Consider the following 25,385-nt stretch of genomic DNA (forward strand, 5'->3'; position numbering starts at 1 on the left):
ATTGATAAACTGATACCACTTCTATAAAAGAAACATTCCTACCATCACTAATGCCAGTTACTGCTACTCAGTGTAACACGTGTAGTATTCTAACTACTGGAACAGCTGCTAACCACTGTAACATTAATCTCATACTGCCACCTTTTTCTAATAATGAATATAACTCTGTATTTTTAGACATTCCCTCTCCCAACTCCTCTCAGGAAATCCCTGACTGTCTCAGCAGGTGAGTAAACAAGATCAACCGATTAAGACCAATTAAGACACAGAGGAGTAGTAGATTACAGCAAAGCTACTTGACTGCTACAAAACATTTCAAACCACATCAGTTCATAAGCAGCATGTGTACAGTGAATTTAACTTTGGAAGAAAACATGCAAAACTATATTGTCTTCACCTACCGACCAGCTGATCTTCAGGATAATTTCACCTCTTGGGAAGGGTCATTTCACACTAATAAACAAAATTTAATTAATTTACTTTAAAAATCAGCATAGTATCAGCTGTATAAGAGGATACACACTTCATCTGTCTGTCTCTCCATCTAACCTCATAGTTTTATACCCCGGCCGAGGAGATGTAAGCACAGAATAAATAACCGTTGTGTGTCATTCAGCTTGAACAGCGTTAGTCACTCGTTAGTGAGGAATGACTGGAATGGAAATCCATGTCAGTGCCAAAACAGGCAGAGGGGACGGAGAGAATGAGAAAGAGGGAGAAGAGTTTGTCTATATGTTTTTTTGTTGTAATTTCATGTCTTTTATTCAGCTTTTTGAATGTTGCTCATAAGTAGATGAACTTTCCTCATTTGAATTTTTACAGTCAGGGTGTGTCAGGAGAAGAGGAACGGAAGGAGAGGAAGAAACACTGAGATAATGCAAAAAAAAAAGAAGAGAAAGAAGAGGGATGAGAAAAAGAGTTGGACAGACTGAAAAAGGAGAAGAGAAATGGACTAAGGAATGAAAGAAACAATGAGAAAGGAAGAAGAGGACAGTGGAGGAAGAGAAAAACGAGTTGGGAAATAAGGGGAGGGAAAAAAGAAGGAGGAAAGGCAAGGGGATGGATCAAAAGCAGAAGGGAGGGCAGGAGGGAGAAAGAAGGAAATAGAGCAAGGTATGAGAGGAATTTAAAAAATACGAAGATGGAAAGAGAAAAAAATGGAGATATAATGATGAAGTGATGGAAAAAAGTGGAGGGGATGAGGGTATAAAGACAAAAATGGGATATATGTATGGGTGAGAAATAAGGAGTTGGTAAAATGGGAAGGGAATGACAAGTTAGAAAAAAGGATGGATGGAAAAGAAAGGAAAGAAAGAGAGGGAAAGACATGAGAAATAAGGAAGGAGATCAAAGGGTGAAAAGAAGAATGTATATATATATATATATATATATATATAATATATATATATATATTAAAATAATATATAATAGATTTTTGTATGTTTTTTATGTAAAATAAATCAGGGTCTGTGTTTGGAGATGTTCAAAAATATGATAATTATTATTGCAAATATCTACATACAGGGTGTACATGTGTAGTCCGTTACTTATATGACATGTCTTTTTTTTTATAGAGGAGATTTCGATAATAATGTAAATATTTATTAAAAGGGTAAGATTAAATAAGTTTATAGCTATTCCCACTCATTTTGCACATGTAAATTAAGCCAGCTGTGGATGGCATTTATTGTCTTTTTTTATCCTTTTTTTGTTATCCATGTCTTTAACTGCTGTTTTTTGAGTATTTACATATTAAAATTGAAGACATCAATCAATCGAATCATCAAAAAAAGAAGGACAGAAGTGAGGGGGGAAACTTGACAATAATGGGGAGGAGAAAAAAGGAGGGAAGGAAAGAGGGATGGGTGGAATAGAGACAAAAAGAGGATCAAAAGAAAGAAACAAAACAAAAAGAGGAGCAAGATGATGATGATGGAGTAATCTAAATAGAAGAGGAGGAATAAAAAAAATTAACGAGTGAGGAAGAGGAAAAGACTGGAAGACGATGAAGGAGGAGAAAGAGGAGGAGGAGGGAGCCTCTCCTGTTATGGAGAGCAGCTCGGGGTTGCTAGATTGCATCATCGCAGGATAAGCCTTCTATAAATAGGATGACGTCAGCCCCCCTCTGCACCCTCCCCTCCTCGCGCCGCCTCGCGCTCGTGGATCGTAGCTCGTTGCGTCACTAAGCCACGCCTCCGGCCGCTCTGTATATAAACGGGTGATGCAACTAACCAGAGCGAAGCGCAACTTAACGCACCGGCATCAAAGGAAACAGAAAGAGGAGAGAAGAGAACTTTAATAGGTTGTTTTCTCCGCAGCCAGTTCATCTGACCTCAGTCACTCAAAGCTTTAACAGGTAGGTTGGACTTTTGTTTCGGGGGGAGGTTTTTTTTGGGGAGGACGGTGCTTTCTTTTCAGGCTGAGAGGATCCGTGTTGTGGCGGTGTTCCCCCGGTTAGTGGAGCGGAGAAGTGCCGCTGCTGTCCCGGGACACTTTACTACAACTTTGAAAGTTGTTTTTACTCGTCAGAGTTAATGAGAATAGAAAGACTAAAATATTTCTGCCATCAAATTTCAGAAATAATGTGAATTTAAAGCTGTTTATTTCTATTCTGCTCGGTCTTTGCGACGCATTAAAATAACTTAGAAAATATAAACTTGCGAGATCACTTTTTTTTTTTTTTTTTTTTTTTACCGTGATGTTCAACGTGTTTGTAATTTGTAGATTTTTGGAGATAAAGTGAAGTTTGTCTTTTTGTGATTTTTCTTTTTCAACTTTGAAGCTAAGGACAAAGATTTCAAAGAAGTTAAATGAAAAATAACGTATTTACGCTCGAACACATTTTTAAATGATAGTCTACACACATGGAAGAAAACCTTAGAAATATCATGGAACTAAAATGTTAAAATTAAGCAGTAATTAACAAAAAAACAAAATAAAACAACAACAACAACAAAAAAAAAAACTCGCCAAGCATACTGTATAGCTGCAATGTTAGATCAATTGGAAAATTAACATAATATTTTAAGTAGAATAATAATTATAGAGTACCTTACAATGAAAACTGGAAATATTATAGGCAATATTTTTTTTAAATGCACTTTACATGCCTGTAATGCACAACTGTGTTTGTTTTGGTCTGGCAGAGTTGATATTAACATCATTATCATCTTATCAGGCTGTCAGTAGGCTAAGCAATTCTCCACAAGTCACTCCCTCATTTAGATATCAAACATTCCCACCTGTTAATGATTTTTAAAAAATTATATTTATGATATTTTGTAATGTAATTCTCTGTTAAAGTATATTAAACTACAGCTTTTGTTTAAAATTATAATTGTGCAATATTTGTGATCCATTCCACTATTACTCAGCCAAAAAAAAAATAAATCTAATATCTCCATAATTTCTCTACAGCTTAACAGTGCTCCTTTATATTAAGTTTGTAGTGATCTTAACATGCTTTAAGCTATTTGAAGTTCTTGTATTATACAGTAACTTAAAGTGTTTGTTTGCGTGCTACTTAACATTGAGATAAACTGATAGTGCTGGATTTTTTTGTTTGTTAAATCCTCTCTGTTATCTCTGTAATATTTAATATGCATATTTTTTAAGATTGAATTTCTAGTGACTTGTAATGTTTTTTTGTATCTGTAGGATTTTTTCATGAGCAAATTTGGCTTAGTTTTTTGCATTACATATTTATATATTGTATTATTTGTAGCTGTAGTTTTTTATGTTTAAAAATCATTGACTGACATGATAATAATCAGTTCACTCTTGTGTTTCCAGAATGATGCTGCAGCATTCGGGTCCCTCGCTGGCTGATATCAGCTGCTCCGCCCTGGTGCCCTGCCTCTCCCCGCCGGGCACCCTCACCCTGGACGACTTCACCAATTTCACACCCATCGTGAAAGAGGAGCTGCGGCTGGCCATCCAGACCAAGCGCCTGTCCAATGGGCTCAGTGCAGACATGAGCTCTGACGGGGCCAGCTCCAGCTCGGACCGAGCCTCAGAGCACCACGCCGGCGGATCTGGGGTCAAGAGAGAGGTGAGGCAGAGGAAAACTACTGCATGTAGTCATCTGTATTTTTTTGACACTGACTATGAGGTGTGTTTTCTAAAGGAGGGGTAAAATATTGATGCTATATATTTCTCACTTTTTAGTTCACACCTCAGGAACATGAGAGGAGGAAGAGGAGGAGGGAGAGGAACAAAATCGCTGCTGCAAAGTGCCGCAACAAAAAGAAGGAGAAGACCGAGTCTCTGCAGCAGGTAGTTTTATATTTCTATAAACTTTGTGTCAGTTTTTTCTCAATAGAAACTCCCAGTTTTTTTAACTGCAAAAATAACTGGGGGTTAGATATGTAGGTAATGCTGAAAGTTTGATAAATGATTAAAAAAAAACAATCACAATCCTAAATTGCATCAGGAGGTTTTGAAAGAATATAACATGAAGACACAGAGTATGACAAGTAATCTTGTGAATAAAAAGGAGTCTAGTTTTTAAAAGTGTATGTATTTGTGTCAAGACTCAGCTCTGAAAAAGATTTTTTAATGTAAAACAGCAAACAAAATTTCTTCACTCATTTGGAATTTATTTTTTGTTGTTAAATTTTAGCTTTTTCTATTCTGAGCATTTTTTGTACCTCAAAGTACAAAAAAAAAGCGTGCCTGACAAAGCTGTGACATCCAACATAAAAGTTTAGCATTAACAGTCTTTTCCCTCTCTATTCTCCTCAGGAATCAGAGAAACTGGAGAGCGTCAACGCCGACCTGAAGGCTCAGATCGAGGAGCTGAAGCAGCAGAAGCAGCAGCTCGTCTACATGCTCAACCTGCACCGGCCGACCTGCATCGTCCGCGCCCAGAACGGCCAAACACCCGAGGATGAGAGAAACCTCTTCATCCAACACATCAAGGAGAGCACCTTACAACTCCACAACCTCACCTCCTCCTCCGCCTCCTCCTCCTCCACCACCTCCACTTCCTCATCCACACATATCTCCACAATAGCACCTCTAAACGGAGGACTTCTAACCCTCGACCACATTCAGTGTCCCAGTCACCTGTGAGCAACCAGGTGTTCATGCCACTTTTTTAAGACTTGCAATGCTTCCATCCTGCTGCCATCGACAAAGCACTGACTGTTAAAGAGGCAGGTGGAGCCGCCACATAGACTCATGACCTGAGAATGACTGTGACATATAATGAACGCCATTCGGATGAATCCTCCGTCTCATGCACTGTCTACAAAGCTGCTAGAGAGAAAGAGAGAGAGTGGCATAAAGTGACCTCAGCACCTCCCACTCCCTGAAACCATAACTGCTGATTGGACAGGAAGTGACACACAACAGACAGCACCTTGCCATGCATTCTGTATTTTATCTTTTAGACATTACAGTCAGGGCCAAGGACAGATGCCAAAGCACTAAAATACAAAACGTCATTTTTTATTTACTGGTATTTTAAATAGATGAAAGTCACACTTAGTGTCTGGTTTTTGTACCAAAGTGTGTATTCAGGGTGATAGAGGCACATAGTTTAAGTGTTCGCCCACAAGGAAAGTAGATGCCGATCAACAGTGTGAGTGTGTTTGAGCTGCAAGCCACTGGCTTTGAAAAAGACATTGTTTGTGCTTAGTGTATGAGAAATAGTATATTTATTAAGTAACTTCTGTATGATTTGTTATTGCTGTATCAACCCTGTCTGCTTGTCGTTTATACAACATGAACTACAAAATTTGCTGCTACTACTAACCACTCAGGACCTACGTTGGCTGTACATTTTTTTTGTTTCATTTAAGAGTTAATCTTTAAAAAAAAAAGTCAGTTTGTTTGCTATCAGGGTAGCAGTAGCAGTTACAAAAAGGGAAATGTACTTTGCAGGCAGGGTTTATAATTCTGCACTTAATTCCAAACCATAGTAAAAAAAAAAAAATAACAATATCATCATATATGCAGATGATACCTTACCTTTCCTAACAGTTTGAATTTTGCTGGCAAGCAAACTTGTCCCAAAACATTATAATACTGTATATAATTTCACATGTACACTTTATCTATCACTGCGTTCCCTCTTAACGTAAACAGAACTAGTGTTGCTTTTTACATCTTCTGTGATGATGAAGCTACGCATGTATGAGTGTTTTTTTCTTTCCAGCCATGTTTTCTACCTGAAATCTTGCAAATTGTATCGACTGCGAATTGTCTCTATGCTACTGTATGTAAACACCAAATGCCTCCTTTGGTCTTGACAGTGTAAAGCATAAAAAAGATTATTTTCTAAAAATGTATTTTTATTATTAAGATTTGATTTGGAAGTTGTGTTCACTAGATATCATTAGCTAGGTATCGGAAGTGTTGCATCAGCTTTCGGCTGGCTCTTTAACACGCCTGACTCTGTAGTTATGCAGGATGATGTGTTATTATACTTTGTGTTATGAACTTAATCAGCATCCAGGCTTCAACTCACTGCCAAATATTTTTCTCTCTGTGGCCTGTTTGCTTTAGTGCAATCATCCCTCTAGAGAAAATTGGTTTACTGTAACAGATACAAAGGAAGTGTAATGATTTAGTATTAGGAGGCAATTTTCTTGTCAATTACTTTTCATATCATCTATATAAAGAGTCCATCAATAGCTGAAAAGTGACAACCTCTCCCTCAGTCATTGCAAATTCACCTTACAACTAACAATGGAAACTTTGCTCATCAGTATTTTAATAATTGTCAGTCAGTCACAAAACTTCACCAATCAGACTGAACATCATATTAGCATCATTAGTGTCCAAGGTTACCTTAAAGGTTTTGTTGCTCTTGGGAAATGTATTCAGTTCATAACAGAAGAGTAATAATGTATGAACAGCACATTATTGTCACAGTAAGGACTGAAGTTTTATATTTTGTGTTTGCGTGGTAGAAGGTTTATATTGTTTGTGTTAACTTAAGAGTCACACGGTTAGAGGGACGCAGGCGTCTGTTCATAGTGTGGATATTGTTTTCGTGGTTGTCCCGTCATTAGTCATGGCTAGATAGCTAATAAGCACTGAACTCGATGTGTATGTATTCTATTGTGCCTGCTTCTACTGAAGGCTGTTTTAGTTTGTCTGTAGCTGCTCGACAGTTGGAGCATCATAGCCTAAATGAATAAACTGTAGGCTGTCAGGTACAAATGCACTGCTACTACCAATGTGTACTTCCATCTTTGTGGTCTGTCAACTTTTGTTTTTGATACTTTGTTTATTAAAGATATGTAATGCAAACGTAACCTCTCATGGTGTCATTTTTGGAAAAAGTCTGGTAACACTAAGGATCCTATTCCTTTGATAATGAGCATATGAAAAATATCAGTCAATGTGGCTGTGGTTTAGGAGACAGAGTGGGTCCTGCACTAATTGGAAGAACAGTGGTTTGATCCCCAGCTCCTCCGGACCACATACTGAAGTATCTTTTGGCAGGAAACAACCCTAAATTGTTCCTGATGATATGTCAGGTTTAACTAAATAGCAGGTGACACTTTTATGGCCCCCTTGTCCACCATTGTTTGAATGAGAAAATGTGACAAATACTGTGAAAACTGAGACTAAGGTGCTATACAAGTGCCATTTATCAAAATACTATTATGCTGGTATATGATATTGATGTTTAGTGGTAAATACTGCTGGGAAACTAGAGTGTATAATCTTAGAAATGTTACAAAGCTGCACGAAAGAGGTCACGTTTTCAATCATCTACATCACATACTCCTCATCCAAACAAGCGCAAATTCGAAATAGCTGCAGTCATGTACAGGTATGTATCCACACGTTCATGCATTTACACAAACACAACCTCATAAAAACTTGTCACCAGCAAAAAGATGCTTCCCTATGACAAAAAGGTGGAGCTATGAAAGGTGGCATGGCAAAATGGTGTATGTTAGTATGTGTATGTCTGTTTATCTTTGTGTACTGTATGTCTTTTAATATAGTTTGGTCATGTTACATGAATCCGGGAGTTATTTGCCTTTTTCCCATAGGTCACCCACCCCCACTGACATTACTGTTAATCGAATGCCCTTTCGGTCTTGTCCAAACTTGCAAATTCACCTTACAGCTAACAATGTAAACTTGTCCTAGTTTGTAAAGCTATTACGAAGTTATGCGACTTCTTGTTAAAGGAAGCTCACCCTGCCCCCCTGCCCCCCCACCCTCACCCCTTGGCCAATTTGCATGCACAAACACACACCTTCAAACACATATTTGACCTCCATACCAAATTTCAGCCTCTTGGGGCAAAAACTGTAGCTGCCCAAGGGTGAGGAAATGTTTGTGGACCAAACCACTGAATGATAAAGCAACCTATAGAGCCTCTGGTCACAGCTAAAAATTATAAGACCAAAAAAAAAAAAAGTTTGGTCTTGAGATGACAGGCAGTTTAAACAGTTTCAACTGAAGTCACTCATCTGTACCAACCCTGCAATTTCTTATGTAACAATATAGGAAAATATATGAGGAAAACAACACTGTCTTCTCAGAATACATACAGGGTAAATCATTGCCAGAGAAGCACAAGGAAGCTGCTTTCAGAAGAAATACCTTTGAATTTGAATTTCATGCGTCATCCTTTAGGCATGTTTTCTTTACAAGTAGAACACTTTGTAAAATAAACACAAATTCACCTACAAACTTCCTGCATGAGAGCTCAGAGCAGCAGTGTTTGTGCTGAAGACAGAGACAAGACTGGACATGTCAGCTGTTCAGAGAGAGAAAGACAGGGAACGAGGGAAGATATGACCTAATGTTTGTTATCTGTGAAGATAACATGTGAAATACTGTTCAAGTAACAACAAACCCACTGACCCAGACCACTGGATTTAGAGAAATACAACACACACTGAATGACCAAAAACAGTTAACCACTTTTTGTGAGGGGTTAGTTCTGATAAAAGACATTTTTGCATGTGTATTTCTTGTGTTTAAGAGTTCTGAGTTCAAGTTTTGATTGGGGATTTTTAAAGGTTCACCCATTATATCATGAGTTAAAATTGGTAACGAGATGGTAAAGAGATGTGTTACGAAGAGGCTGTTCTCATGCAATGTTAGTAAGAAAACCTATGAAAAGTAATTCACCACAATTCATGTATAACTCACATAATTGGGAAGGCTGCAATCAAATGACCAAATCAAATGGGTGGTGGATGGGTCAAACAAACACAGAACTTTCCCCAGGAGACAGACCAGTGTTTGAACCAAGTGAAACCAAGTGGATTTTAAATCATTTCAAGGTACATTGACACCATATGTCTTTACCTAAACCTACTCTATGCACCTTTACCTGCCTAAACCTAGCCTATGTAAATTGATGTTAAATACATAACTTTATGTTAAGTATGTAACATTATTTGTGGGGTGCTAATTCATTAGATATCATGTGAATTGTTGTATGAGGTTACATTGCTTGAAAAAAAAATGATGGATTTATGATGGATTTTAAAAACCTGATTAGGTTGGTGAATATTTTCCATTTGTCTACTCTTTTCATAGTCATGTCTAAAGTAAACAATTATTGTAGCCTATGTCGAAATATGTAAACACATTCTTACGCCAAGCTGTCACATATTGCCCCTTTGCAGTGGACTTCTGGGTCTAAATATTATGCTCTGGGTATCCTTTGGTGTCTGCTGTTGATGCACTAGAATGGCGCTAATGTGATGTCAACAAATGCACACGGTGGTGTGAAAAGGTTCTCTCAACACCCTTTCACATGCCCAGATCCCCAACAGCAGTCACTGTCAGCAGGCTTAATTCGGCCACCTGTGCCTTGTTAGTCAGAGTTAAGCTATCAATTAGGTGACTAATCTCCACTTTTATCACTGAAATGTCTTGAAAAATGTTTTTCTTTCAATAACCAGGTTTGTGTGTTTGATTTTTCTTTTTGTTTTAATCTGGTTTATTGATGATGGTGGTGATTTTTCCCTCTTGTTCACCACAGTCATTGTGGTTGCTGGCTGGAGTTCTTCTGGCTGACACCTTTGTTTGACAGATAGACGATTTGGGAGCATTATTCATCCTAGAGAGACGGACATATTGATTCTGGCTTACCTGTAAATATTTTGCCAGTTAAAGGTTGATGTTGGCCTGTTAGAATATTTATGAGTTATTATTATTTAGTTTACCCCACCTCCATGCAGTGGATGAGTCCAATTAGGGTGGAGCTAGGAGGGGTTATAAGAAGCCACTTGGGCATTGACTTGGGGGAGCGATTGTCAGTGGCAGCTTGCTGTGAGGCTGTGATTTCTCTTTTCAGTTGCTACCAATGTTTCTTTTTGCTAATTTTTTCCCTTGGATTTTATTCTTTTCTGTTTCAATTGTGAGTTTTGATTAAGAAATCACTGCCTTTTTTGCTTGGACTTCTGCCTCCTGAGCTTCTTCAACATATCATCTTGTTCACCTAACTCCACAGCCAGTCAGCCACACAAAACTACCACATCTATGTAGCGTTACTGTTTGTAATCCAGCAGTGGGATTACGCTACAAAAGCACATGGTTATGTTTAGACAACACAAGCATGGCACATGGCAACCAACGTACATACTGGCTCAGATAGTTAGGATTAGGCAACAAGGGCGAATGGTGAGGCGTATAAAACTTCAGCAAACAACATCATCTTTCGGTTGTTCTCTATTTGAGTCCTTAAACTCTTTTCTTCCCATTAGAGCATAAAAGGAAAGACTGTTCAACAAGACATTTTCATAAGACTACACTGTGGGTAAAATCTACAACTAACAAGCACATGGCACTGTGAGAGCATGGGCGGTGTTCTGTTTGCCAGAGGGAAATGTTTCAACCTGCCTTTATATCTTTTGATACACAAGTGGTATGTTAATTACAACATATCCAGGAATCACACTCCCCCCTCTGCTCTCCTCTGGTTTCTTTCTCGACCTGTTCCTTTAAACCACCCTTAAAATATTGGCTCCTCAAGGGTGGCATTTGAAGCCTTTATATGTTAAAATCATTTTAAGAATGATTGCAGTTTAGGCTAAAGCTAACCATGAAGGAAACAACAGCATTCACTCATATCAGACATTTCTGTTGTCTTCCTCTATAATATTATTATTGAAACTGATTTTTTTTCTTGTAAAGGTTCTTAGAATGGGCTCATCATACCCTTTCATTTGAGAAAACAGAGGATAAAAGGAGAATATGAAAAAGCAGATTTTATCTGATTATGGCATGCTTACTGAGGTGAGCCAAGGTTCAGCTGTTGTTTCTGCACGCTTTAATTGATGGTTTGGGGGAAATTCTGGGAGCAGAAACATTGGTGGTGTGAACAGGATCTGACATGAAGGCATTTGTGATGTAAATGAGACTTAAAAAAAAAAAAATTAAAAATCTTGTGGAAACTCAACTTGTCAGGTCTCTGTTCCATGGGAAAAGTGTTGCATCCGTGCACTGCTTTTCACAGTATGAAGCTCGCTTATGTCTTTACAGCAGTCTTAGAATTCAGGACAAGTTAATAAAAGTCATGGCAATGCAATTTTTCCAACTCATTTTTAAAACGTTTTCTAAGCAGTGGTAGTCAGAACTTTTTCTTAAATTAGTGTATCAATACCACAGTGTAAAAAGATTCTACTCCAAGTAAAAGTTTTGTCTTGAAATTGTTTTTTATGTATGTAAGATTTAACTGAGGACTTCTTGTATGGAGCAGCAATTTGTGATTTGAAGACTTAAGTAAAGTACAACTACCTCTAATTTGTGCTGAAGTACAATAGCCTACTTGAGTACCCAGCTAGAAATGTTCTAGCATTCTGAGAATGTCACAATACAACCAATGCAGTGTTTTAGCAATGTTTTCAGCTGCAAATTTTCTTTTAGTTCGCAGAACATATTTATTAGAGTTAGGGTACAATTGTCTATTTACATAAAATAAATGTTAAAAATGTTTTTTTTTTTAACATATTACTTTACATTACATTTTCATTTTTTAAAAAAGGCATAGGCTCTGTAACATGTTCTAAATGTTGCTTTGAAAATGTTCTTCCTTTGTTCTTATGTAACATTGTGGGAAAAGAACATTCTATGATTTGTCACCTCTCAACATCACCAGAACATCCTCAGAATTTTGCAATTGTAATGTTATGTCTTAACCAGCATTTAACCTTAAAGGAACATTATTTGTAATGATGAACATCCTCAAAATGTTCTTTGAACCTTAGACTAAAACGTTTTCTTTAAAACATTATTGCAACTTGTAGGTAATGTCAGCCAGTGTTGCGGGAACGTTCACTGCTAACTGGGTACACACAATAGGTACCTTCCACCATTGATTCTAAATTTTATCAAATGAGTTGACCTAATTTACCAACAATGGTCTTACATCAATAAATGGTTAACTAAATTTAAGTACAACGTGTTAAACGTTTTCAGAAATTCATTGTAGAGAAGTACAGTTGGTTCTCACTGAAGTGGAAGCAGAAGTGGGAAGTTTCAACATACTGACACAGTACAGTGCAGTTTATTCTCTAGGTCAGTTCAGGGTTACAACTGCAAGTTGCTCTCTAACAAGGCTTCGTTCCAGGAAGTGATCACAGTTTTTACCTCGAACTGTAATCACTTTGATTACACACCAGGATGTTTCTAGCTGTTTTTTTTCATAGTTTCACCAACTGTGGGTTGAAACCTGTAGTGGCCTGTAGTCCTCCAGACCAATGGCTGTCCGTCCCGCATGGGAAATTGGCTAATATATGGGGCCAAAGTACACACACACACACACACACACACACACACACACACACACACACACACAGGGAGAATGGAAGATGCTTTGTCATTGAGGGAGAAACTGATGCAACTCAGTCACAAGCGGAGGCAAGGTGACTGATGCAATGGTGGTGTCATAATCTTTGACCAGTCACATCCTGTGTGTTTAGGTCAAAGATCACAGCTGAAAACTCATGGATTCTGAGCTATAAATTACCAGTTCATGAGATTGATCACAGGTTGCAGTATGGTTGGTTTCTGGTTTTTGAAAGCGGAAACAAACAATAGCAAAACCGCTAGCATCCATTTACAGTTTAAAATAGACTAAACAAGTGATATATATGGACGATAGTGATAAAGGCTTACCTGTGAGATGAATAACGCCTTTGTAACGTCTGGAAGTGACCAGATGTTCTGCCGTTACATTCGCATTACTGCCGAATTCCTTTCCCTTTTAACCTGTTTGACTGTATCTTGTACATGCGAAAGCCCAAGCTGACTTACTGGTAACAAGTCACTCATGTTGGTGTGGCTCAGCAAGAACAGTGTGTGTCGCATATGGGCTGAGTTATTAGCATTGGCCTGGGTTTGATTCCGGCCTGCGGTCTTTTGCTGTGTGTCATTCCCATTTTCTCTCCCCCCTTTCTGTCACTCTGTAACTGCACTATAATAAAGGTATGAAAAGCCAAAAAAAACTCTAAAATATAAAAAATACATTTGCTCATGTCTCCTGTATAATTGTACTCTTATTAGCATACATTGGTATGTGGTTTACCTGAAAAAAGTCATGTAAATGACCTTAAAAGATAGAAATATTATTTTGGCAAGGCCTAATCAATAAAGTGTAACACTAGGGCAAGCCTAGGACCCCATCTGGCTTGGGTCTGTCCAGCTGTGTGATGGCTGGGCTCGAGCCACTGGTGGCATGTCAACAACAGTTGCACTCAACAATCAGTCAACAATCAGTTGCAGACTGATCCGATGCATACTGAGGACTTTTCCCGAATCAGTATGACGTCCGGGTATTTCTGGCATACAGTGGATTTCGATTTGTTTGCATACTGCATTCCGCATACTACATTTTGACCAAATCAGTATGCACTGCTAGTGTAGTAGGCGGATTCGAACACAGCCACAGTAACCCAAGTCACCAAGTGGAATAAAGTCCATATATATATGGTGGAATAACACATCAGAAGTGCTTAGTCATGTACTGACATATTAACAAAGTACAAGGAACATCTGCACCTGACTAAATAAAACATGCTTGATAAATGTTAAATTAATAAACCATAAGCATGATGTATTTTTGCTTGCACTTACACAAACTTATGACTTTAACAAACATCATATGATGCCAGCAATATTCATGACTATATTTAGCACTTTTCAATTCAAAGTGCCTTTAAATAGACAAGGAAATAAAACAGGCAATAGTTTAAGATAAACACCGGGGAGAGAGAATTAGAACAAGGAAAAACTTCTTAGGAGCAAAGGCTATCTGTAAAGCAATTTATCTCAAGATAAGTGAAAGCAGTGCTTACACAGAACAAGTACATATCGCTTGATATTTTTATGTTAGAACAACTTGAGTAAATACAACATGTAGATATAAAGTCAACATAACTCAAGACAATCAGCAATCAGTTTATTTTATGCTTGTAAGATCAACTAGTCTATGTTACAGTGAATGAATAACAAAGAAGAACAACACTGTAGCAATAAAAAGATCAAAACAAGGACAAGGAAGTAAACCTAATATGGGTTTTCAAAGAGTCTTCCTGGGTTCACCAGACCGTAAAGGGACTCAGATGGGGAAAACCGATCAAGTTTCACAGTTACACAGAAAGGTGTTTCGTAAGGGTTGTATTTGCTAACACTTTGGTCTCTTATTTATAAGGAAAGATGTAAATCCCATGCAATGATTTAAAAAAAAAGATATGTTTACAATCAGAAATCAGTTATCATGTTCAAATTCCACAAAAGGATGCAACACAGCCCACCAGCTTTTGTTTGCTTTGGTGGTGAAGCTGTAATAAACTTGGCTGCTGTTGAGCAACTTTGAGCTCATCCAGCTACTGCTTCACATTTAATGCCTGTCTCCAGCAAATCACTGGTAAACTTTTATTGTGAAGGAACAACAGGAAATATACCCCGAGTCAACAAGATAAAGTGCTGGTGCTAAAAAAAAACACATTAAGATTTGGAATTTAAATGCAGTAGATTTCCAAGCTTTAAAAACTCCAAAGAGAGAATTTATGGCAGGGTATCTCTTTCAGCTTAAAGGTCCAGTGTGTGAGGTGGAGGGGGATATAGTTGCCAAAATTAAATATAACATAATAAATATGTTACCTTTAGTCTATAATCATCTGCAAATTGAATCATGTTTTTTTTTTACCTTAGAATGACCTGTTTGTATGTACGTACAGAGCGGGTTCTCTTCCATAGAATCTGCCAGGGTTCTACAGAAGCCTCAGCCTGGTCTCAAATGCCATCAAATGCTGCCCCTTTTGCAGTGATTTTGGCATAACATCCAGATGCCAAAAGCTTCCCTTTGTGGCTGGTATAATATGCCACCGGGTGGCATCAGCTGAGAACACAACCGGACAAAATCGGTCGCTGTATTATGATACGTCGCTGGACAGCTGAACGACACCTGCTGCAGCAGCATGATACAAGGGCGGGCAGCGTCAGTTGATAACGTGTTTGGACGGAACCCGTGGCGTCCACATGAAAAGCCGCTCAACAGCGTGGGGTTAAAACGCTGCTGATAACGACATAATATAAGGAGCTCAAAGGTCCTTATAGGGCAAGTGGGTGGGAGGAGGGGTAGATGGAGCCAACAAAACGTGGACTTTCATGCGGTACACCAGTGTTTGCTTCCTGTCTGTGATGTTTATTCTTTACACCTACCCATGAGCCACTTTTACCTCAACCTAACCATCTATGCTTTTGTTGCCTAAACCACACCATGTGCTTTGTAGCGTAATCCCATCATGTGCTTTTGCTGACATCCAGCAATGACAGAGGCTTTCTGTAATGTCAACAGCAGACATAGAAGGATACGCCTTGGGTTGAGAACATGTCGATAGCCATTTGTGTTCTTCCACAGGCCACTGTAGTTCTCCAACACAGTTAGCACAAGGAAGAGATGTAGATGTGTTTGTTCTATTTTAGATGTCTCCTGTCGTGTTTTTGATTGTAAATTTAGCTGCTGTATGAAGTAATTTCCTTAAGGATCAATAAAATATCTATCTATCTAAGATTCTGTTGGTTGCAATATGCAGCCTTAGGACCCAGATGCCACTAAATCTTTTACACTGGACCTATAACCTATTAAAAATTCCCTAAAACCGACCCACATAAAAATCAACATCGCTGAATCTGAAATTCTGGACAACTTACCACTTGAGGAACCTTTTTGCAAGAGGGGCAGTTTCAATCTGATTGATGGTTTATATTTACTGACATGACATCAACAGACAGATCATGGCTTGTTTCGTCAATGGAGTCAAAGACAGTGACGCATTTCTAATAAATGTGTGGGCCAGTGCATCTGTGACCTTTCAAGGAATTGAGTGGTTAATGTCTCCAAGGACGGTGACGACTACACATATTTGTTAGGTTGAGGAGGGAAATATAGTCGTCAAGCTGCTCAAAGAGGAAGAAAAGTTGATCAGGTGACCAGGCGGGAAAATGTCAGTTTCTCAGTTTTTTGTGTTCTGAAAATCTTTTTCCGAGTCCTGGGAAAGTCTCTCTTCTTATCTTATTCCCCATATTTGATCGTAGGTATATTCTGGATAGAGGCAGAAGAGGATGTGGTTGAGTCCAGCGTCCAACAGACCGCTAAGCCAATGATCAACAAGTTGTTTGCAGCTGCAGACTGCAATCTTTCAACTTTCAGGAAGCGCGCACGTGTTCATGTGGTGTAATTGCGGAGGCTGTAGCGAGAGAGTCATAATCCCACACTGGCTTCCCACTTGCAAACCTTGCCAATCGTGTTTGTTGCACTGCACAACTAGGACATGAATTATTCTGAAGTGATTGTAGAATTTGCATTGTTTTAAATTCCACCTCATAGATCTGAAATGTATTCCTCTACGTAAACTGACATTGCTGGATGTATGAATTGTTTGGTTTTTTGCAAAGATACCTTATTTTATTTTAAGCTTTTACTTACTCATAGTACAAAAAAAGTCAATTTATGCTGGTATTTTGCATGTGGAGGATGAATGCTCAAATCCATCAAAAAAGCACCATTCATGACACCATTTATAGCTCATCACAAAGCTTGCCAAACTCTAAAAAGCCTCTAACCCTTCAATGGAACTGCCCTTTATTAGAAACTGCTGGTGGAATGAGTAGTGAAATTTATTGGCATTGCTCTGTGACTCTTCCAGAGAAATTATTATGAATCCATTTCACAATTCAGCAGAAGTGTGTTTATGTCTGGTGTATGTGTGTGTGTTTATGTGTGTGTGTTGCTGTGATTTTTGTGTGTGTTTCTGTGTAAATCCATTGGAAGGCATGTTCAAAAGCGAGAGCATCACTTTTTCAGTGTCTACGTGTTCCTAAGCACGTATTTTTTCAGGGCTGCCCACAAAGATAAAAAAAAAAAACAACTTTTGGACTACAGCAATTACAGCTTGCAGACATACACACTTAAAATAACTGAAAAACAAAGCCGAAAAGAAGATAGGCATTGAACTCAGGATTTCTGGAAAGTAGGTTAGTCGCTTTGCAGCGTCAGGCAGAACCTGACCTCATCGCCCTTTAAAGTAGTCAGCGCCTGACCTTGCATTTTCCAGGCGGTATGTGATCTAGGCCTAAATACTGATGAGCCTCATGGATTTTCAGATTTCTCATTGCCTCACTGTCGGTAGCAACAGGATTAATTTTATTTTGAAAAGGGAAGACACATGTAGCATATTGCTAATGTAATGTCGATTTACCAAGGAATGCTGCCTTCTTTGAATGCTGCCCCTGTTTGGATCTATTTTGACTTCACTCAGACTGTCACCGTGCTTTCTTCCTTGAATGATGAGACCAACAAAAAGGTCATGCGGGTAGAGCAGTCTGTTCATGCTGGAGCGGTGCAGTCTCCACCCACCCAACTAAGTAAAGAGGGACATGTTTCTAGGACACATTCCTGGAACCACAGATATAACCACGCCCTTGATCATAGGCAGGGACATGGCCTAAGCAAAACACATGCATCCCTGCCTTAACATTGCCAAGCTGGTGCTCTGGGAGACCAGCGTCAGCAGGATGACACTCAGCTGTGAATCCTGTCTTCAGGTCTGTCAGAGAGGTTGGGCAGAGTTCAGTGTCCCACGCTGTCTTGGTGTGTTTCAGGTGGTTGCAACAGGTTCCATCCAGGTGCCATGCGGCTATCTGCCTGCATACACTAACGCAGCGACCACTTCTGTGCGAGTGTTTTCTCACCTGATGTCATCCACAGCTGTTTTATGTGGATGCAAAAGGTGGCTTTTGGTGTCTTGATCTTGCGCCAAAAGAACTGTCAGAGCTGAAGGAGAACGGGCCGGAAGGTGGTACTGTCAGGTGCTGTCCTGTTCCTGCTTTTGATCACTGCTGTACGCTGTGTAGAAGCGGCACTGAACCTGTTTGAGAGAAGGCTGTCTTGTTGGGGTCATGATGTGTGGACAGTTAAATTTTTTGACAACTAGAAGCCATGGATTACAAGAACAATCTGGAAATAAGGACAATAACTTGTATAATTCCATGTGGTACATGTGGTACACAGTGGATTGACTGATTGATTTATCCATTCATTTAGTGCATTCGAACATCAACTGGTAACACACTACTTTGGCCAATAAAAAGACATGCAAGTGCACAATTTAATTCCTTGGAATTTGTGGGTTGCAGCAACCTTGTGTAATACCAGTATGTTTATATACTGTACTGAGTACTTTTAAGCCAAGAAAAAAACAATATTACAACAGTATTTCTTGCACAGTGGAGCAGGCTTTAAAACATCCTTAAGACCTCCAGACCTTAGGAAATATATTGACAGGAAGAAGAATTCTCAACACTTGAAGCAACACGGCTGCACCACCCACAGATCTCTTGTCTGAATGACACAAAAAAGCTCTATCATAGGCAGTGATGTCATATCCTGTCCCAGCTGTCTGATGTCACTCTGATTACTTCTACCTGAGAAAAATGACCAAGAACTGAATCAGGATTTCACAGGATGTCAGTGAGAATTTGTGTGTGTGTGTGTGTGTGTGTGTGTGCATCCTAAGACCAGATGCTGCATGTGTACAGTGTGTCTCTTGACGCATGAAGTGGTGGGTGTCAAGTGTGTATTTGTGAATGAAAGAGTATGTGAATGTGTCCTCCTGCAGTTTGTGTCATCGGTGTGTTTGGGTGTGCAGTAGATGACTGAGTGTGTTTGTGCAGTTTTACAGCAATATTCCTCAGAACCACTCGAGTGACAGTCTACTTCCTGTTGCTGCAACAGTATTCCTGGTTTACCAGGTGACTTTTGATGTCACGATGGTGATTTTGGATATTGAAACTGCTCTGAGCTACAGTGACGGCAACATCAGTTTCCTGTCTGGGGCGCTGAATGAGTAAAACCAAATACTATTTCCTAACACTCAGAGATTTTTTTAAATTGGCTAGGAGTACAAAGTGGGAGGGGTTGGACATGTCCAGATATGTTTTTTGTAGTTTGTTTCGTTTTTGTATGTATCGTATAGTTTGACACACCTGCACACCAAGGATAAAAACAGTTTAAAATGAGTTTTGTGCAACATCTTTAAGGAAGATCAGATGTATGTACTGGAGTAGACTCAAATCTGACTTCCTGGCTCATTAAGGAACTTTTGTTTTTGCAAACTGTTTTGCAAACTGTTTTTTGTTATCTTCAGTGATAACAAAAAACAGTTTGCAAGCAAAACAGTTTGCACTTTCACTACTTAATCGGCCACAGAAAAAGCATAGAGGTCTAGGCTGATTTAAATTTTAACATAAATATTCATGTTCATATGCACAAGCCTAAATGCTGTATGTTAACACTTTTTTTATCTGGGTGATTTCCTGCAACACATCTAAAAGCAATAATTTATCTTTTATGTTTACGGGACATCTCAACGCCTTGAGGATATTATTTAAAATTTAACACAAATCATCACATGGACTCATAGCTGAACTGACTAGATTTTGGTGGTCAAAGGTCAAAGGTGAAGGTCACTGCGGCCTTGTCTGTCTTGTTCTTGTGAATGCAATGTCTCAAGAAAACCTCACAGGAATGTTTTCAAATTTGGCACAAACATCCACTTGGACTCAAGGGTGAACTGATTAGATTTTAAAACATTTCAGCCTTAACTCAAGAATTCATGTGCTCAGTTTTTACATAAATGTCTGATAGGATTTAATGATGAAGTTCTGACATTTAATATCCAAGAGGTTAAAGGTCAGCTATGACATCATAATGTTCTGCAAAAAACAGTGTGGACCAAAAGGGGAGACATTTGGTCAGATACTGCATTGGTGACACTTATCTTGGGTGCCCACTTTGAAACTGTGCTGATCGTACAGAGCTTCTGTTCTGCTGGGGGCAAGATATGTGTGAAACATCCATGTTTTCACAGACATGGATGTAACTGTGTGTGTAACTTACCAGTGTGCAGAGGCATATAACCACATGTTGGGATATCTAGTTTCATATTTTTATTATTTGGTCATGATACATTGTAGCTATAAATACTTTCCCTGTAGCAGCCTGTTGTGTCTCCATCCACAGGCCAGCTGTTCATCCTACAGTAGGCGGGCTTCCATTGCAGATTTGCGCAAAATTTAAAGGATATTTACGAAACACAGTTACGAGATGACTGTGTTTCAATTAAGTGATGTTATGTGATTTTTCTCGCGATGTTATGCACTTCTCCTCTTGGGATAACATTCCAACAACCATAACAATCAATGTTCAAAACATTGGCTTTTTTGAATTGCCTAAAATATCACCTCATCCAGGTGTAAAAACTTTTTTTTTAAGATTATTTTTTTGGCATTTTTGCCTTTATTAGATAGGATAGATCAGCAGTGTGAAAGGGGATGACATGCAGCAAAGGGCTGTGAGCTGGACTTGAGCCCATGGCTGCTGCAGTTTAGACAGTGCCAGTATATACAGGGCACCTGCTTAATCCACTAAGCCACCAGACACCCCTGTGGAAAGACTTTTTTTTGTGATAAATGGGAGCTTTTTCAAAATTGACGTGTTTCCATTGGGCGTACTTTAATGAACAAAGCTCTCCCTCCCACTGTCTTGGAGGCTGTCCTGACCAATGTCATCAGCCAGCTGACTCGCATTGGAGGGTCGTTACTTTGATTACGCTAACCTGCCAGCTATAAAAGCTGGCCCAGGTGTTCACTTGCTTTCTTCCCTTCCTTCAGCAGACATCCACACTGTATTGTTGGTTTTGCAAGTTCAAAACCTCCCTAGCACACCTGACACTTCATGCTTGGCTTTCACATTCACTGAGCCATTTTGTAACAACAAATATCTTTTTTTTTGTTTTTCTATTATTAGATAAAAAGACTTTTGAAGACTAATCATCAATCCATTTTCCAGAAGTCTGCTGCAAAGAAACGATTCAGTTTCATGTCAGTTGGTTGCGTCAGTATCGATATCAAGATTAACTTTTCATTCACCTCGGCGTGGAAGAGGAAGAAAAAATGAAAGGGAATCCTGAAGCACATTATGTATGATATGACTGTGGTCAAATTAAGGAACTATTATTTTTGGTGAGCTTCCTTTAGCGTAACTAAACCACAGCTCTCTTTGCTGATGATGCAGATGACTTTATGGATCCTTTCTGACACACCTGTGACTTCAAAATGACCTCAAGAGCTTCAGTAAAATGAGGTCATATCCCAAAGGTCCTTCTTTTTTTTCTGAATGAAGTTCGGGAACATGTTCACAGAATTACAGGAAACTTATGACACACTTGAGGGTTTTTTTTCTCAGTTTTCTTACATCAGTTACCACAATGTGGTTTTTATTAATAACTTTGATTTCTTTTTCTTTTCTTTTTTTTTGTGTGGGAACATCTTGACTTCTTGTTGATTCAAAAAACATTCATACACCTTAAAATTTAAATTTACTTGAACATTATTATATATATTCCATTTTTTCCTCTTGAATTGAATTAAAACAATTTCAAACACGCAGAATTTCATCACATTCAGTGTGACAACAATTATTGGTGCAAATGAAAAAATCATTTCGCCTGGTGCATGTTTAATGGATTATGATGACAAATGCATTAATAGCTTATTTTTGAAAAAAGCCTGTAGGTATTAATATCACTTTGACATTCATTTCTTGGACTCTGAAGTGACATCAGGTATATCTTTGACACAGATGTTGCGCAGCAGTCAGTTAAATTCCTCAAACTTCTATTTTACATACAAGAACTTTCAGAATTTTCATACATACACACCTCAGGCATTTTTTAAGTGTATACAATAAGACAATAGGCATCTGAAACATTCCCATTTTTTAATGATGCAGCCAAAAAATAAAAAGTTTGAAGGGTTGAATGTTTCTCTCTCAGAAAGAATTTTAGAGCACGATATCTCAAAAATGCACCTGGTGACACTAAACTTGGGTCCTGATTGTATTTTACTGCTGTCGGAGGGACAGTGTGTGAAGCATCCACATTTTCACAGACATGGACTGTAACTACAACTTGAATGGTTCACAAAGGCATTCAACCACAAGGTAGTAAATGTAGTTCTTATAGAAATTAACGTATTAAATGAATGAATAACAAACTCCACATTTCTATACATCACTTTATAATCACAAGTACACAAACTGGTACTTTTTCTAGACCCAAAATGTCACGTGGTGTAATAAAGCAATTTTTGTGGGAGAAATCTTCCTGTGCTGTTATTTACAGTGTCCACAACAAATGGTACTTAATACGATCAACTTTATTTTTCAGCAAAAAGATACATGAACTTTGCTGGCACATTATGTTTTTGGTCTTGTTTGTTTTATTTAGATGTTTATATATAGAATATTTCAGGATCTCAGTAACATCATTGTGCATGATTAATAAAAATGACTAAAAAGTGATTGTATGGTTTTATTATGTTAACAGAATGTCAAAGATTTTACTCCTCAGATTAACACATCACACTAACTTTTTTTTTTAACTTCATTGAACATAAAGACAGCACATACAACATTTACTGCAAAGGAGATGTTCACACTGAATTCGCATACTCACATATTTGTGGTCTTTCATGTCTATTTTCAACACTATTAAATACCTATTCAATGAAAATACCATTTCCAACAAATCTCTCACTAACTGGGCATTTACCTCCCACATTGCTGGAAAAAAACACAAAAATCTACATCTACAAGTCTTTCCTTTTAATTTTTTTGTTAGTTAGTCAGTTTGTTTTTGAAAAGCATAGCTAAAATATGTATTTGCTTTTTTTTTTTTTTTTTTCTTCTACAGATGTGACATCAGTAAAAGTCATGCACTCATACAACAGAGAAAAACTATAATAAATGACTTAATGAAAGAAGTCATTCTGTAAAACCAGACTTGCATACAACAAGTTGAACTGAATGTTTCATTTTTTCTCATCTGCGAGCTGAAAATTGAGTCAAATCATTTGTATAGTGGGAATTAAATGTATAGTGTGACAAAGTCTCTAACTATATTATGGGCATGAACTGCTGAAATACCTTAAACCACCAGAGGGCGCGCCTTCCTCTGATTATAAATCCCGTAGCACATTACACCTGTTGAGTCACCACTTTATCCCTGAACTCGGTGAACAGCGCCTTCTAGTAGTTTGATGGGGCATTACACAAAAAGTAACTTCAGAGGAGACCTGCACTGTTCACTGTGGTCAGACACATCATTGCCTCAGACAGCGCGGGCTGCCATAGTGTCAGGCTGCAGGCTGGACGAGGTGCATGAGGCAAAGGAGCAGTGCATGACGGGACAAAATGGCTCATGGGCCCTGAGTGTCTCGGACAGCAGACGCTGCTCCTCAGACAGAGAATCCACCTGCAGACATGTCAGCAAGCAGATATTTACTTTATCAATGATTATTGATTGTCTTTACCTGTTCAGTTTTTCCAGATTGGATTTGTATGTCCAGTGCAAACCACTTTGACGGTGACACCAGAGGAACACTGAATTAGAGCAATGAAACACATGATCTAATCCAAGCAGGGAGACATAATATCCACGATGAATGTATATTATAATTACCTCTCTTCTCAGCTTCCTGTTCTTCTGCTCCAGCAGCTCACAGGCCTGAAGGAGAGGCAGAGGGAGGAAAAGAAAAAGAGAACATGAAAGGCAGAAATTCATGCGTTTTGGACATTTTACATTATGTGCAGACATATTTACTTTACCTGCTCCCTGCTCTCCCTACCTGAAATGAATTTTACACATCAAAATTACATAATTAACATGTTTTTCTAATTAAAATGTGGCCTTTGTTGTCTTAAGTTTGAGAAAGTCCCTGATTATTCTGTCTCTGGGTCATTTTGTATTGGAGGGTTGAGATTTAGCTCAAACAATAGCGTACCCAAACTTTATGGAGGTGCATTAGCTATGGAATACTACCCTTAACTCCAAGGCTTCGCCCTCCAACAGCTACATGAAACGGTGAAAAAAACTGCCTTATTCTCAAGGTATGCAATTGATCTTCCACACAAAGGTGGAAGAGCAGGAGCATGCACACATGCACGCGCACACACACACACACACACACACACACACACACACACACACACACACACCTCATGCAGAAGGTCAGCTCTCTGTATTTGTCTCTTCCGACTCTTCTGGGCTGCAACTCTGTTCTTCTCTCTCCTCTTCAGCCTCCTGCCTTCATCCTCTGAACCCTGCAAACACACACACACACACACACACTTACTTCCTTTGGTGTATTCCATAGGAGATAACAGAAATTAACCCCCCCCCCCCCCCTCCCTCCCGGTCAACAGGCTGCATTTTTGTCATTTAACTGTATTCCAACGATTGCATACGTTTTTTTGTTGAAGTTTTGTGTGCTTTGTTGTCGTTTGGCAGCCAAAAATGAAATCAGAGCAGACACAGGCGACACCAACATCTTTTGCACACAATTAAACTGGATATTTGGTGTGATCTTACCTCATATCCTTCACAGAGGAGGTTATTCTTGATATTCTTCTGATGAGATGGGCAGGAAGAACCATGGTGTGACATCACAGATTTTTTTTAAAGGTGCATTAAAATAAGAAAAACAGGAGGATATCCTGCACTCTGACTCTCTCAGAAAATAAAGTGTTATTTGTGCACTGGGCATCGAGTTGAAGGAGATTTCAAACAAACCAGGCAGAAAACAGCCTGCAGTTTCACTTCTGCTTTCTTTTCACTTTTCAATTTCGCTGCCGTTTTAGAAGAAGCAGTGAGGGCAGTTCACATAAGTCATATGACTCAGTGTCCGCAGTTGACCAGAGCCTTTTATGGACTAACATTCACCTCATGTGAATGTGTATAAATCCATTACTAAAAACATTATAGCTAAAATAGTATCACAAACATTTCCTCACATTTTCATTTGGAACCAGTGGGCTGCAGACTGGGTAGATG

General features: G+C 38.7%; 2 protein-coding genes across 2 annotated transcripts; one reads left to right on the forward strand and one right to left on the reverse strand.

Moving 5' to 3' along the window:
- The first annotated feature begins 2,231 nt into the window (after window positions 1–2,231).
- On the forward strand, window positions 2,232–7,265 carry atf3 (activating transcription factor 3). Its single transcript, XM_042503803.1, has 4 exons — window positions 2,232–2,356; window positions 3,793–4,051; window positions 4,168–4,275; window positions 4,744–7,265. The coding sequence occupies exons 2-4, from the start codon at window positions 3,794–3,796 to the stop codon at window positions 5,071–5,073; spliced, it is 696 nt and encodes a 231-aa protein (XP_042359737.1). The 5' UTR covers window positions 2,232–2,356; window position 3,793; the 3' UTR covers window positions 5,074–7,265.
- A 15,586-nt stretch (window positions 7,266–22,851) lies between these two features.
- On the reverse strand, window positions 22,852–25,130 carry batf3 (basic leucine zipper transcription factor, ATF-like 3). Its single transcript, XM_042503845.1, has 4 exons — window positions 24,924–25,130; window positions 24,551–24,655; window positions 24,015–24,059; window positions 22,852–23,807 (listed from the first exon to the last, which is right to left on the reverse strand). The coding sequence occupies exons 1-4, from the start codon at window positions 24,996–24,998 to the stop codon at window positions 23,664–23,666; spliced, it is 369 nt and encodes a 122-aa protein (XP_042359779.1). The 5' UTR covers window positions 24,999–25,130; the 3' UTR covers window positions 22,852–23,663.
- Window positions 25,131–25,385: the final 255 nt, after the last annotated feature.

Source organism: Plectropomus leopardus, chromosome 16 (assembly GCF_008729295.1).
Source record: "Plectropomus leopardus isolate mb chromosome 16, YSFRI_Pleo_2.0, whole genome shotgun sequence".
Lineage (NCBI taxonomy): Eukaryota > Metazoa > Chordata > Actinopteri > Perciformes > Serranidae > Plectropomus > Plectropomus leopardus.